The sequence below is a fragment of the Cydia fagiglandana genome, chromosome 9 (genome assembly GCF_963556715.1).
Source record: "Cydia fagiglandana chromosome 9, ilCydFagi1.1, whole genome shotgun sequence".
In the NCBI taxonomy this organism is placed as follows: Eukaryota; Metazoa; Arthropoda; class Insecta; order Lepidoptera; family Tortricidae; genus Cydia; species Cydia fagiglandana.
The window spans coordinates 5,812,830-5,826,207 of NC_085940.1; the positions used below are offsets into that span (position 1 = coordinate 5,812,830).

The 13,378-nt window shown below is 34.1% G+C and overlaps 2 protein-coding genes across 3 annotated transcripts in view; one reads left to right on the forward strand and one right to left on the reverse strand.

Annotated features, from left to right (window-relative positions):
* LOC134667205 (guanine nucleotide-binding protein subunit gamma-e) overlaps nt 1-12,560 on the reverse strand; it is a 103,137-nt gene extending 90,577 nt beyond the window's left edge. Inside the window, exon 1 of one of the 2 annotated variants that reach the window (XM_063524531.1) lies at nt 12,485-12,560. The gene's annotated coding sequence lies outside the window, so the exon portion shown is untranslated. Of the gene's footprint in view, nt 1-12,170; nt 12,322-12,484 lie in introns of those variants that run through there. The other variant, XM_063524530.1, reaches the window with a different exon arrangement.
* On the forward strand, nt 2,607-8,485 carry LOC134667219 (acyl-CoA Delta(11) desaturase-like). The gene is made up of 3 exons (XM_063524546.1): nt 2,607-2,892; nt 3,288-3,624; nt 8,053-8,485. Exons 1-3 carry the CDS (start codon nt 2,712-2,714, stop codon nt 8,480-8,482), a joined length of 948 nt encoding a protein of 315 aa, XP_063380616.1. The 5' UTR covers nt 2,607-2,711; the 3' UTR covers nt 8,483-8,485.
* Nucleotides 12,561-13,378: the final 818 nt, after the last annotated feature.

The following is a 13,378-nucleotide window of genomic DNA, read 5'->3' on the forward strand; positions in this document are numbered from 1 at the left end:
ATGTAAAATATTGACACCATAAGACCAGTATAAGTTCAACCTTGGATTGGGCACAGTTGTTACAGACCTAGGGTTCAAGTTATATTAGTTATGCTAGAAGTTGAGTTGAGACAACATCACGGTGGAAAGACAGGATTTTGCGAGCTCGAAAGTCTTTTGTTTATAGGATCAGTTTTATTCACAGACCATATTTGAACTAGACCCAGGAAATATTAGTAATTTGCATTTTTTTATTCAAATGTTGCTTGCTACTATTGAAAATGTTTAATTTCATTAAAGTATAATGTGGTATAACGTATAAAGAGGGGTCACTACGCAGACGAAGTCACGGACAGAAAATCTGAGATGCCATGGATGTCACTGACACAGATGAAACATGATTTTTAGTTGTTAGAAACCTTGTTCACTCATTCAAGGCCATAATTAACATCGCTTAACAATGTGCAAAAAATAAAAACATCTATGGTACGCCGTATATAGAATATAGGCTGATTCAAATTACTTTTTCACAATAATGAATTAACATAATATAAATGAACATTATTTCCTATGAACACCATTTAATGAAAATATTATTATTTAATATTTAATAATACTTAAACAGCAAAACGTAATTCAAGACCAACAAAAGTAAGACAATCTTGCCATTGCAATAATTTGTTTGTAAAATAGTACTAAATTCCTTTTGATACATAATCATGCTAAAGAAGATAAATTATTTATTCGTAATTTTACTCCTACTATTTAAAAAAAGTACTTTTATTTACTTATTTTTACATAGGTAAATACAAGACGCGCTAGTAAAAAGTGGCAACATTGTTTACTTTGTTTGGTCTTGAAACTCTTGAATTACGTTTTGCAGTTTAAGTATTATTAAATATTAAAAAAAATATTATTAAATAGTGTCATGTTTAACACGACATTGGTGTTCTCTAATACCGTGGACTCTGTCTCTAATACAGTAAGTAGTATTTTGTGCAACATGTACATAAAAAGGGTCCTTAAAATTCAAGGGCCGATTACAAAACGAAACGACAGTTTTATAAAGACATGCCCAAAAAGTTTAGTATTAACTTTATGTACCGTTGCACACAATATTTTTTTTAGACAGCGGCAAACACATAAAATAGAAAGAAAATCAAAGTAAATATTGGTTACATGATAAAGTGATTCCAAAACTCGAAAGATTAAGAAGTGATTGGATTACTTAATTTCTGGCAGTGTATAAAAGGAGCATCCTGTGTGTGAAATTACTTACGTCGGATTTACGTCAGTGGTACAAAATTAACGAGGCCTGGGGTAGGCCAACATTATCTTATGTTAATTTTTTGCATCCAAAAACGCGACTGGGCCCAATAAGAACGACCGTGTGCTTCACTTCTAAATAGGTAATAGTAGTTTGTGTTACAAGGGATCAAAATGATATATTTCCGTCAAGGGCGTATATTGAATCCTGAGTGTAATGAGGGATTCAAGTGTTAACGCCCAAGATGAAATAATTTTGATACCGTGTGACACATACTGCTTTTCACATCAACTATGAGGAAAATAAAAAAATCTTAGTGTTGACACAATCTGATGCTTAAACAGATTATTTAAGCTAAAAAAATAATGTGCAAAAAAATTTAAAAATAGTGTGCTTGAACAGAAAAGTGCCACTTTGATTCCTCCTAGCAGGGAAGAAAAGTGCCACTTTGATCCCTCCTAGCAGGGAAGCAAAAGCCTTTTTCCGAAAAGGTGATGTGAAAAGATAATTGAACTGTATACGACTGTGGATAAAAATAATAAAATAAATTATTCAATGATATAATTTGGTTTGTTCTCCAGCGTCGTGCCGCCCACCATACAAAATTATAGCCAAGGAAGTTAGAATCTTGCTGTATTTCCAATTGGGTTGAAGTTCATTTGCTCGAAACATTTTACAAGACAAATGAAATGCTATTTGTTTTTAATTAAGGTTGACATTCTATCGAAACTGAGTGTAGGTACATCCTAATGTACATTGGGCGGCACGAAGCTATGGCGCGATTCGGGAAATGAATTAAAGATTAACTAGATACGATATAGTAAAGATAATATCTTCACTATTTCATATCTAGTGAATCTCTAATTCATTTCCCGAATCGCGGCGCTAGCCGCCATAGGGTACCTTTTGCAGTGGAACGTCACATATCTTTACTATTTCATATCTAGTGAGTGTCTAATTCATTTCCCGAATCGAGCCGCTAGTTGTTAAAATAAAATGAAGAGATGAGTTACATATACCTATATATCTTTGAATTTAATGTCAGGATTATTTTGCCACAAAGTCAGCCTTTAGTGCTTGAAATCAGTGTGCTGAAGTAGCAGAAAAAAGTTAATCGTGGTAAATTGAAAGCATTCAAAGTAAATAAACGAATACATAAGTTGCATAACGTTCAAAAATAATAATAAAGATTTTTTTTTATAATTATGTTGCTGAAACACAATTTAATTATAAAAAGATCTTTTTCACAGACAACAACAAATATCTCCTTAGAATTTAGAATCAATGTTTGTATCTTCGACTTATTATTTTATATCTTTTTATTTATGAATACATAAATAAGAAAATTAAATCGAAATTAAGTTTACAAAATATTTGTATTAATGTATGTAAGAAATACCCGTACGCCTATGTCTATAAGGGTTAACTTATAATTCAAGTGTTAATCCATTTTTTCAGTTTTGAAATGGCTTCAAACGTGACCCACGACGAAGTTAACGAAGAGCCAAGAGGCCTACCGAAGCTGGTTGCTCCACAGGCGGACTCCTATCGGTTCCAAGTTTGCTTCCTCTTATATTGTCACGTGGCTGCCCTCTACGGGCTCTACCTCTGTTTTACATCAGCTCGGTGGCCTACCGTCTTCTACGGTAATTGTTTTATGGTTAAAAGCCAACTGGACAAAAACATTTAGCTTCAAAGTAGCCCAACAGGCAGAATCTAGAATCGGGGTGTTAGTAGACTACAATTAGAAATCGCAACACGTCACTCTGACAAGGTGGCATGTGCAACTGTGCTGAAATATAGGGAAATCAAATATAAACATGTTTTATTAAATAGTCTATCTTGTGTCCCACTGCTGGGCAAAGGCCTCCCCTTTCTCCCGCCACTCATCACGATTTGGTGCATGCTCCCGTCAGTCGCTGCGAAAAGCGTCGAAGTCAACCCGTCATCTCTTTTTGGTCTGTCTCTGTCCCATTACACGTTGCTGTTCATATACATGTTAAATACCCTGTTTTTCATGTAACTGTTCAATTCTTTCCAGCCGCAGTAATGACAGAGCTATCAACGCTAGGCACCTTCTGTGGGGCACATCGTCTTTGGTGTCACACGGGTTACAAAGCCAAGCTACCTCTCCAAATAATCCTGGTCATCCTTCAAACGCTGGGTGGCCAGAACTCCGTTTACACTTGGGTTCGGGACCACCGCATGCACCACCGATATAGTGACACGGATGGTGACCCACATAATGCCACCAGGGGATTTTTTTTCTCGCACTTCAAGCACATGGTTGTACATAGACACCCTGAAGTTAAAAGGCGAGGAAAAGATATGGACATGTCCGATATATTGAACAATCCTTTGTTGGCGTTTCAAAAAAGGTAAGCCACCCAAGAGAGATTTTGGATATCCTTCCTTTAATACTGAATTACTGATGCTTGTCGATAAAGAGGTTTTCCGCACTATTAATAGCTACCGACATAACATTTGGCTAAAAAATTAGACATTGTAACGGTACGGGGAGCCCTATAGTGGTATAAAATAAAAAAATAAAGAAATTGGTATTAACAAGTATATTTACCATTCCGACAAGAAATTTAAGTGGTAATATTATAATAATAACTAGCTCAGTCGTAACTTAAATAAATAGGTATTAATTTTTAGAGCACAGGGGGTGAGTCTGTGTTTCAATAGGCTGGAAGACCTTGGTAACTAGGGGTAAAAATATTTAAATATTGGGCGCCTTTATAAAATAATAAAAAACCGTCTGACCTCCAGTTAGATAAGGAATGAGAAATGAGCCCTGCAGATTCGTGGTGGTGAGCAACCACTCCGGTGCCGCAGCCGCCGCCTCCGAACGTCCATGCTAGTTAAGCCGCCAAGGAAGCACCAGCTTCGCGCGGCCTGGAGCACATCCTTGCCCATACCGACGCCCTCGACTAACTGGGGTACTGAAGGGGTAAACGAAAACCTCATCTTGAAATACCTCATCTTAAAAGCCCTGCCTGAAGGCCGTTCCTGAAGGCCCTGGAAATAATTTAAAAAACAATAAGTATGAGTGGCTTGGCCGATCCTCGACGAGAGTTAAAATTCGCCAGAACGGTTGAGCAACTTACCCAATGCAGAAAAGAAGCCGGCTTGTAAGTCCGTGCTTTCATGTCGATGCATGGGGCCTTCAGAGGTTATGGTAAGAGGAACATAATATTCTCCCTGAAAATAAGTAATAAAACAATAAGCACTGAACACATCTCGAACAATTTGATACGTAGATCAAGAAAAATACTTACGATTAAGCGGTTTAAGCCGCGATTTAAAAACAATGTGGCTCACTGGCCTTTGAAGAAAACGAATCGAACTACACCATCTCATCCGAATTGAAAATGACAGCTGACAGATCAAACTGAAGATACTTCCACTGCTGCGCCGCGTTTCGTTGCGCGCACGATGTAAATACAGCTTCCAAAACTCGTTTCAATAAGAAAAGATACTTAATAATAATTTCCAAAAAGGAAAGAAGAAAGTTGTAAAATATTTAATAAGATTTTAATTTCTGTAAATTAATAAGAGTAAACATTTTATTGAAGAAAAATCCAATAGCGAGCTACTCACGCCCTCTGTTGATCAATGCAAGTATTAAAACCAGTATTACCAACGCTCAACGCTAGATGGCCTTTATATTAGAAACGAAAGATATTAATGCCTATGAGGCTTTAAAAAAAATGTTGTTACAACATAAATATTTATTATTTATTTATTTATTTATTTATTAGTCAAATAAGTAACACAGCATTACAGTAAAACCAAGGCACTGTGAAACTACAAAATAAAATACAATAAGTACAAAGAAACTACAAATAAAAACCAAAGACAAATTAAACATTAGATTTGGGCGACGACGTAACAGCGTAATATTATATTATATTATATTATATTATATTATATTATATTATATTATATTATATTATATTATATTATATTATATTATATTATATTATATTATATTATATTATATTATATTATATTATATTATATTATATTATATTATATTATATTATATTATATTATATTATATTATATTATATTATATTATATTATATTATATTATATTATATTATATTATATTATATTATATTATATTATATTATATTATATTATATTATATTATATTATATTATATTATATTATATTATATTATATTATATTATATTATATTATATCTATATATATAAATGCAAGTGTCCTGACTGACTGACTGACTGACTGATTCATCAACGCAGAGCCGAAACTACAAAAGCCAGAAAGTTGAAATTTGCACACCAGATTGCATTTAAAAAGTGTACAAGAGATAAGAAGCGATTTTGAGAAATTCAACCCCTAAGGGGGTTAAAAAGGGGATGAAAGTTTGTATGGGGTTAAAGTTTTCTTTTAAGCTAGGAATTTGAAACTTCGTAAAAAGATATATTATTAAAATACAATAAACGTTTCAGCGTTTTTGAAAATTCATCCCCTAAGGTGGTGAAAAAGGGGTTGAAAGTTTGTATGGAAATAAAAAATTTTTTCGAGTGGTTGAGTTGAATCTTTGTATTTAGGGATATTATTAGAAGACGAAAAAAGTAATTTCAGTGTTTTGTAAAATTCATCCCCTAACAGGGTTAAAAAGGGGTTGAAAATTTTAATCCATTATAAATGCTTTGAAACTTCTTAGAAAGGCATAATAGCCCATTACAAAAAAAAGTGATTGCAACGTTTTTGCAAATTCAACCCCTAAGGGGGTTAAAAAGGGGATGAAAGTTCGTCTTCGGGTGCAAATTTCATTTTAAGCTAGGAACTTGAAACTTTGTAAAAAAGTATCAAATTCAAATACAAGAAAACTAATTTCAGCGTTTTAGAAAATTCATCCCCCAAGGTGGTGCAAAAGGGGTTGAAAGTTTGTATGGATATGAATATTTTTTTCTATTGCGGGACTTGAGTCTTTGTATTTGGGGATATTATTAGAAGACAATAAAAGCAATTTCAGCGTTTTGTAAAATTCATCCCCTAACAGGGTTAAAAATGGGGTGAAAGTTTGTATGGGGTTAAAGTTTTCTTTTGAGCTAGGAATTTGAAACTTCGTTAAAAGATATATTATTAAAATACAAGAAAACTAATTTTAGCGTTTTTGAAAATTCATCCCCTAAGATAGTGAAAAAGGGGTTGAAAGTTTGTATGGAAATCAAAAAATTTTTCCAGTGGTTGAGTTGAATCTTTGTATTTAGGGATATTATTAGAAGACGAGAAAAGTGATTTCAGGGTTTTGTAAAATTCATCCCCTAACAGGGTTAAAAAGGGGTTGAAAATTTGAATCCATTATAAATGCTTTGAAGCTTCTTAGAAAGGCATAATAGCCCATTACAAAAAAAGTGATTGCAACGTTTTTGGAAATTCAACCCCTAAGGGGGTTAAAAAGGGGATGAAAGTTCGTCTTCGGGTGCAAATTTTATTTTAAGCTAGGATCTTGAAACTTTGTAATAACGTTTTAAATTAAAATACAAGAAAACTAATTTCAGCGTTTTTGAAAATTCATCCCCTATGGTGGTGAAAACGGGGTTGAAAGTTTGTATGGATATCATACATTTTTTCGAGCGCGGGATCTGAATCTTTGTATTTGGGGATATTATTAGAAGACAATAAAAGCGATTTCAGCGATTTGTAAAATTCATCCCCTAACAGGGTTAAAATGGGGTTCAAAGTTTGAATCCATTACAAATGCTTTGAAACTTCTTAGAAAGACATAATAGCCGATTACAAAAAAAAGTTATTGCAACCCCTAAGGGGGTTAAAAAAGGGGATGAAAGTTCGTCTTTGGGTGTAAATTTAATTTTAAGCTAGGAACTTGAACTTTTTGCAAAAAAAGGTATTAAATTAAAAAACATGAAAACTAATTCAAGCATTTTTGAAAATCATCCCCCAAAGTGGTGAGAAAGGGGTTAAAAGTTTGTATGGAGATCAGATATTTTGTGAGTGCGGAACTTGAATCTTTGTATAAAGGCATAGGTACCTAATTATGAGAATACAAGAAAAGTAATTTCAGCAACCAACATCAAAATCCAATTGACTTAAAACTTCATACAACTTGCTAAAAAAGAAAAGTACTTTATTTCAACATTGCTTGGATATGAAAATTATATGTACTAAAGATGTAAAATGTTGAAGATAAGATTCCACGCGGACGAAGTCGCGGGCAACAGCTAGTACAATATATGTATTTATTTATGTATGTCTATGTAAGTATGTTTATGTATTGTATATGTATTTTTATTCTGTTTATTTTTATTTTTTGCATGGTAATTTGTCTGTTTTCGATGTATTTAGTGATAAGTTTCTTTCATTGCATTTGCAACACCTACTAACATATGTATATTTATTAATTTCCGCTACCCAAAGGTTGTCTGGAAGAGATCGCTTTTTAGCGATAAGACCGCCTGTTGTTTACCTCTGCCTGTATTTCTGTTTTCTTTTGTATTGTCTTCTTTTATTGAGGTGTGCAATAAAGAGTATTTGTATTGTATTGTATTGTATAAATATGGAATGCTACATTAAGGAACCAGAAATTGTCATGTACTCAATTTGATTCTTATTTATTTTCTCCAGTAGCCAGTAGACGTTCTAATTAATCATCCTGTTGATTTTTTGAATTTATAATACTGAAATACGACTTTCTCTGATGAATTGGATGTTCGAACTAAACTTTTTATTTGTATAATGAGTATCATTTCATACAAACTTGTTAATACCAATTTCCTATGTTAATTTTAACTTTTTTATTCCAGATACGCGTTACCAATATTTATTTTGATAGGTTACATAATACCAACCGCCATTCCCATGTACTTCTGGAATGAGACCTTTAACATCGCCTTCCACGCAAATATCTTACGGTTCGTTCTCAGCATGAACTACACTTGTCTGATAAACAGCGCTGCACACATTTTTGGAAACAGACCTTACGACAAAAAGGTCAAAGCCACGGAAAACTTCTCTGTAATGTTGGTTACTCTTGGTGAAGGTTCTCATAACTACCATCACATTTTTCCCTGGGATTATAGGGCAGCGGAGTTGGGGAGTTGGCTTAATTTTTCGAAGGCCTTCATTGATTTCTTCGCTTGGATTGGTTGGGCGTATGACTTGAAGATTGTCGATCGGCAATCGATCGCTGATCGGATTAAGAGAACTGGAGATGGAAGTTATTTTAAAATGTGATGTTATGATGTGACAGTAAATGGAACACTTACCTAGTAAAAATAAATAAGCGATTGAAAAACAAACAAGATTATCATTAAGCTTAGAATTAATTTAAAAGTGGAAAAATTACTGTACTTGGTGAGACTTGAACTTAATCCTCTGGATCGAAAGGTTCAGAAAATTTATCATTATTTTGAAATATAATTATTATATTGAACATATTTTTTTACTTCTATACGGCATCGGTGGCGAACAAGCTTGCGTTTCACCCAACATTAAGGGTTACCGTAGCCGACGGTCGCTTATAAATTGCCGAAAAAATCTATCCCTAATACGTTCTTAAGATGTACCTGTATAACTTTATGATTTTGACGCCCGCATGTACCTAACCTACCTACTAGTTGTTAGCAATCCCTACTACGAAGCAAATTTTCCTGGGTTAAAATCACTACACAGCGTGCTAAATTAACAACAAATTGCTTTACTAATTGTAAGAAATTTTAGTAACCTTTTCGTTGGCACGGGCGCCGATTTTTGAATTTCGAGCGCTCGATTTCGTCACTCGAAAATCTGTGATAACGGTGAATTTTTGAAATACGAGCGATAGAAATTGGGAATCTAGTGGTATTGACTACTCGTTTTCAATTCTATTAGTAGAATTTAAATGCCTATAGTAGTTGAGATTAATGTGAAAACACGAAATCGAGCGATCGATTCACAAATCGCCCCCCAATAGGTACTACAGTATATACTCCATCAATGGATTAGAAGCGTGTAATGGAAACAGACCGCCTTCAGATCGATGGGCAGGTATTTCTAGTCGAGTTTCTTTCAACTGCGAGTGGGCACCGGACTTTTTAATGATTTCGCTCAACTCCAATAAAGATTCGAGCCGAAATGGCAGTGACAAAAATAATCAATTCGGAACAAACTCCGTATGGACTCTACAGAATAATCAGATTTTTAGCAGGGTGAAGAACAGATTCCGTATTAGAAATCTTTTTAGCAGGTTGAACTACTGAACTCAGCTTTATAGGTGTTCAACAGTATATATTTCTGCAGGTTATGGGCCCGATTCGGATTATGAAATAGACATCTTTTAGACATCACCAAGATACGATAACGGTATGTTTAAGATCTAACCTGTCAAATTTGTTGCGCGATTCTCGAGATACTCTTGAACGATTTCCACAGGATATGACTTAGAGATCTAATTCACATCTAATAGATATCTTACTCTACATATATAACGTGAAAGTGACATTGGTTGCCCAAATTGCGCTGCAAAAGAGAACTAGTTGATATCTAAACTATAACGTATCTAGAATGGATCTAGTACGAGTCGTCTCTTGTGAATATCTTGAAGTTCGAATACGGCAGTATTAAGGTAGGTAGCTGCCATCCGCGTCACATCCCCGACAAAGTATTTTTTTGTGGAAAACCCCTACTACGAGTAATAGCAACAATCTTAACTGACCTACAATGTACCTTATGTCTTTACAATAAGGTTGACGAATTGTCAGTTAACATTTTGCACGATGTATCCATTTAGCATGAGTGTATCTAATTAGTCTATCGCTTACTTTACACGTATGACCTTCCATGCCACGTCTATTGTTTCTTAAACTACTTATGCCAGTGGCAGTAACAGTTTTAAAAGGTAATTCGTAACGAATATGAATATAATTAGGCGGTTTTCTGGGCTAAGCAATTTGGCGTGACTTCGGTGGTCATTTCTTATTGTCTATTTTGTACGTAGCTCAAACTGCTGCTGCTGCTGTAGCTTTAGGAAATGGTGTTTCTCAAATAACTATTGATATTGTTACCTTTTTTCAAAACACCGAAATCAAATGCATGCACGGAAATCAAAATAGACCTCGTGCGCTTGAAAAAACTTAACTATGTACATTATTGACAAACATCTTTCCCATTTGCCGTGTAATAAACGATAGCAAGTTTACTTAATATCTCAGGGAGGTAAATGAGAGGGATTCACTAAGCTCAAGATTCCATGATTAGTTAATTCCTTGCTAAAATGTATGCATTTTAATTTGGGCAAATAACTCGCTCTAGATTCAACAGGCGTCTCTCGAAAAAACGATAGGAGGGTGGAGGAAAATCAAAAGACGCAAAAAGTTTATGGGAACTCGTAGCTTAACCATCCATTATAACTGTGTTATAATGGATGATTAAGCTAGGAGTTAATGATGTGTATTAAGTAATCAACGTGAAACATTACATCGCGTAACCGATGAGCGATTACAATCGTAATCATGATTGAATCGATTGTCTGTCATCGATATTACAATCATTGTTTCATAGCATTGTAAATGTAATGTGTTGATGTTATTTAGATTTTTATTACAAATGTTTTTGGTCTTATTTATTTAGTTGTATAATACGTAAGTCATCATCATCATCATCTCAGCCATAAGACGTCCACTGCTGAACATAGGCCTCCCCCTTGGACCTCCATACGTGCCGGTTGGAAGCGACCCGCAATACGTAAGTACCTATGTATAAATGCGTCGCGCATGCGTAATCGCATTTAAAATTTGCAATTCACTTTTCATCCATAAGACCATTTAAGACTTTATGCCTACCAATTTGTAGTCCAGTCAAAGTGTCGCGCAGCTAACCTCAAATTCTAAATGAGTTAATGAGTTTAATTAAAATTAGTGTCTAGAGAATTCCGCAAGATGGCAACCGAGTTGTTGTTTCTATTTCACAAGTACTCGCTTCAAATCGACCAGTATTAGTTGGTCTTTAAGTAGTCAGAGTTGTAAGGGAACTTGAGGTCTCGATTATATTGGTTTGCCTGTGAATGTTTGCTAGGGGCAAATGAAATAATAGTCCTTTTAAGCCGCTGCCTGACAACAGAACAATTGGATTACTTTACCGCATCGTGGCTTAATAAGTCCGCGAAGGGAAAAAAAACGATTGTTGGACAGTTTTCCTTGTGCGTGAGGTAATGGGTATTTTATAATGTACCTACCTCATCATTTATCTTTTCGTATTTCCAGAATATATATTAGCTTATTAACATATTTTATGTGTAAGCCATATATACCTATGCCTTATTATTAATATTTAACTATAGTTAAGTAAAATTAAAAATAAATAATTATAATACGTGTTTTACGAATCAAATCACTATTTTCTTGTCAGATAGAGTTGCGTGTGTGTCAATGATTCATAGTATTGTTTAAAAACTCGGAAAATGTTACAAATGTTTATACTTACGTGTGATATAATACAGCAGGTGCAATTGTTCGTATAGTATGGAGTTTTGCAAATGCAATCTACTTTATACCTAATACCTACAGTTAGCAAGTGTTATTAAAACAATTGTATACTAATCTAACCGCCCGCCTGGTGAAATGAAAATTCAGTAATGTTTGTAAATATTTTCTTCGTATATTCCGCTCATCAGTTAAATTCAAAATTTAAAGTTTTTATAGGTACTTACGCGCCAAAATCATAACCTTATTTTTGCTATTGGGCCGCCGGGTAAAATACGAATAATAAGACATATGATATGAATACACTGAACACTCAATTAAATGTATGCATATTCGAGAATTTGAGGTTAACAGTTCTACTATTTTTTCTAACATTAATACCTGTAGGTACAACGTTGAGCTAGCTTTATGACATGATAATTTTACCAAGCAAAACTAAGTAAAACCAAGCAAAATATACAAACTTTGCACAATCCAATCGCGCACAACACCAAAAACAAGCGTAAATGTAGTTATTTCAACAAAAACATTGGCCTACTCTGACGTTCGCCGCCGACGAGACACTAACTCAATTAGAGCTAATTTGATTACTCCAATAATCCCCGCTTGACACGACACTGCCACGAATTTACCTCAAAAACACGTCACTTTTTACCTCAAAAACAAGAGGCAGAAAATAAAATCAATCGATATATCGATTGACTTTTGTTTGCAACACTGGCCACTAAACACCAAAGACAGGAATAGAAAAAAAAGTGCTCTAATTTTAAAATCGTACCGTTTTTAGATCGTGCCCTAATGAAAAACAACCGTCTATCTTGAGTGCTACTGGGACTGTAATACAGACCTAGTATGGGCTTGTTCGCGCCACGCTCTGATTGGGAAAGCATGTATCATACAACGGGGAATTAAAATCTTTTGCTGTGAATATTAACTAACGGATGTTCCATTGATTTACCTATCTGCGTGTAGCAGCTGACAATGGTTAATGAGTGTATTTAAATTTCGATAAATTAGATCACGGATTCGCAAAGCTATTTGCGTTTTCGTGATTAATTAGCGAGTAAATTAGTTTGCCGTATAATTGAAGTATATTGCAAGAAAGCTCTTCATTTAATTAAAGGAATAGTTAACTATTTTCAGGATTTAAGGCTGGAGTGTTTTTTAAACTAATCACTTTTAAATTTCTCCTGATTTTTCTATCTTACGTTATGACTTATGAAAATGTTGCAATAATATGTCTCTAAACTTCTTTCTAATCTGAAAACGTGTGCTTGCTTAATTGTATAACTTATAACTTAAACACGCACTTACATGTATAATTAGGTATGTATAGTATAAAAGTGTATCTAATTATAGATACTTAACTTGCCTGTCTTCCCCTTGAGAAAGGATTCATCAAAACGGTCGTAAAACTAAAATAAATATTTTATGAGTACACTTAACATCTTAAAAGGGTAGATTGTTTTGATATATCTTACATATTGTGTTTAAATATGACATATCTATAGTTAAATCTTGAGAAACACCCTACAAAAATAATCATATATTATTTTGTATATACTATTTATGTACGAAATTATGTATACTATACTTAGTTGTGTGTTTGTTTTAGTATGTATGATTGTAAAATGACCCTGCACCAACTCAATCTTTCGGTTTAGGCCACCCA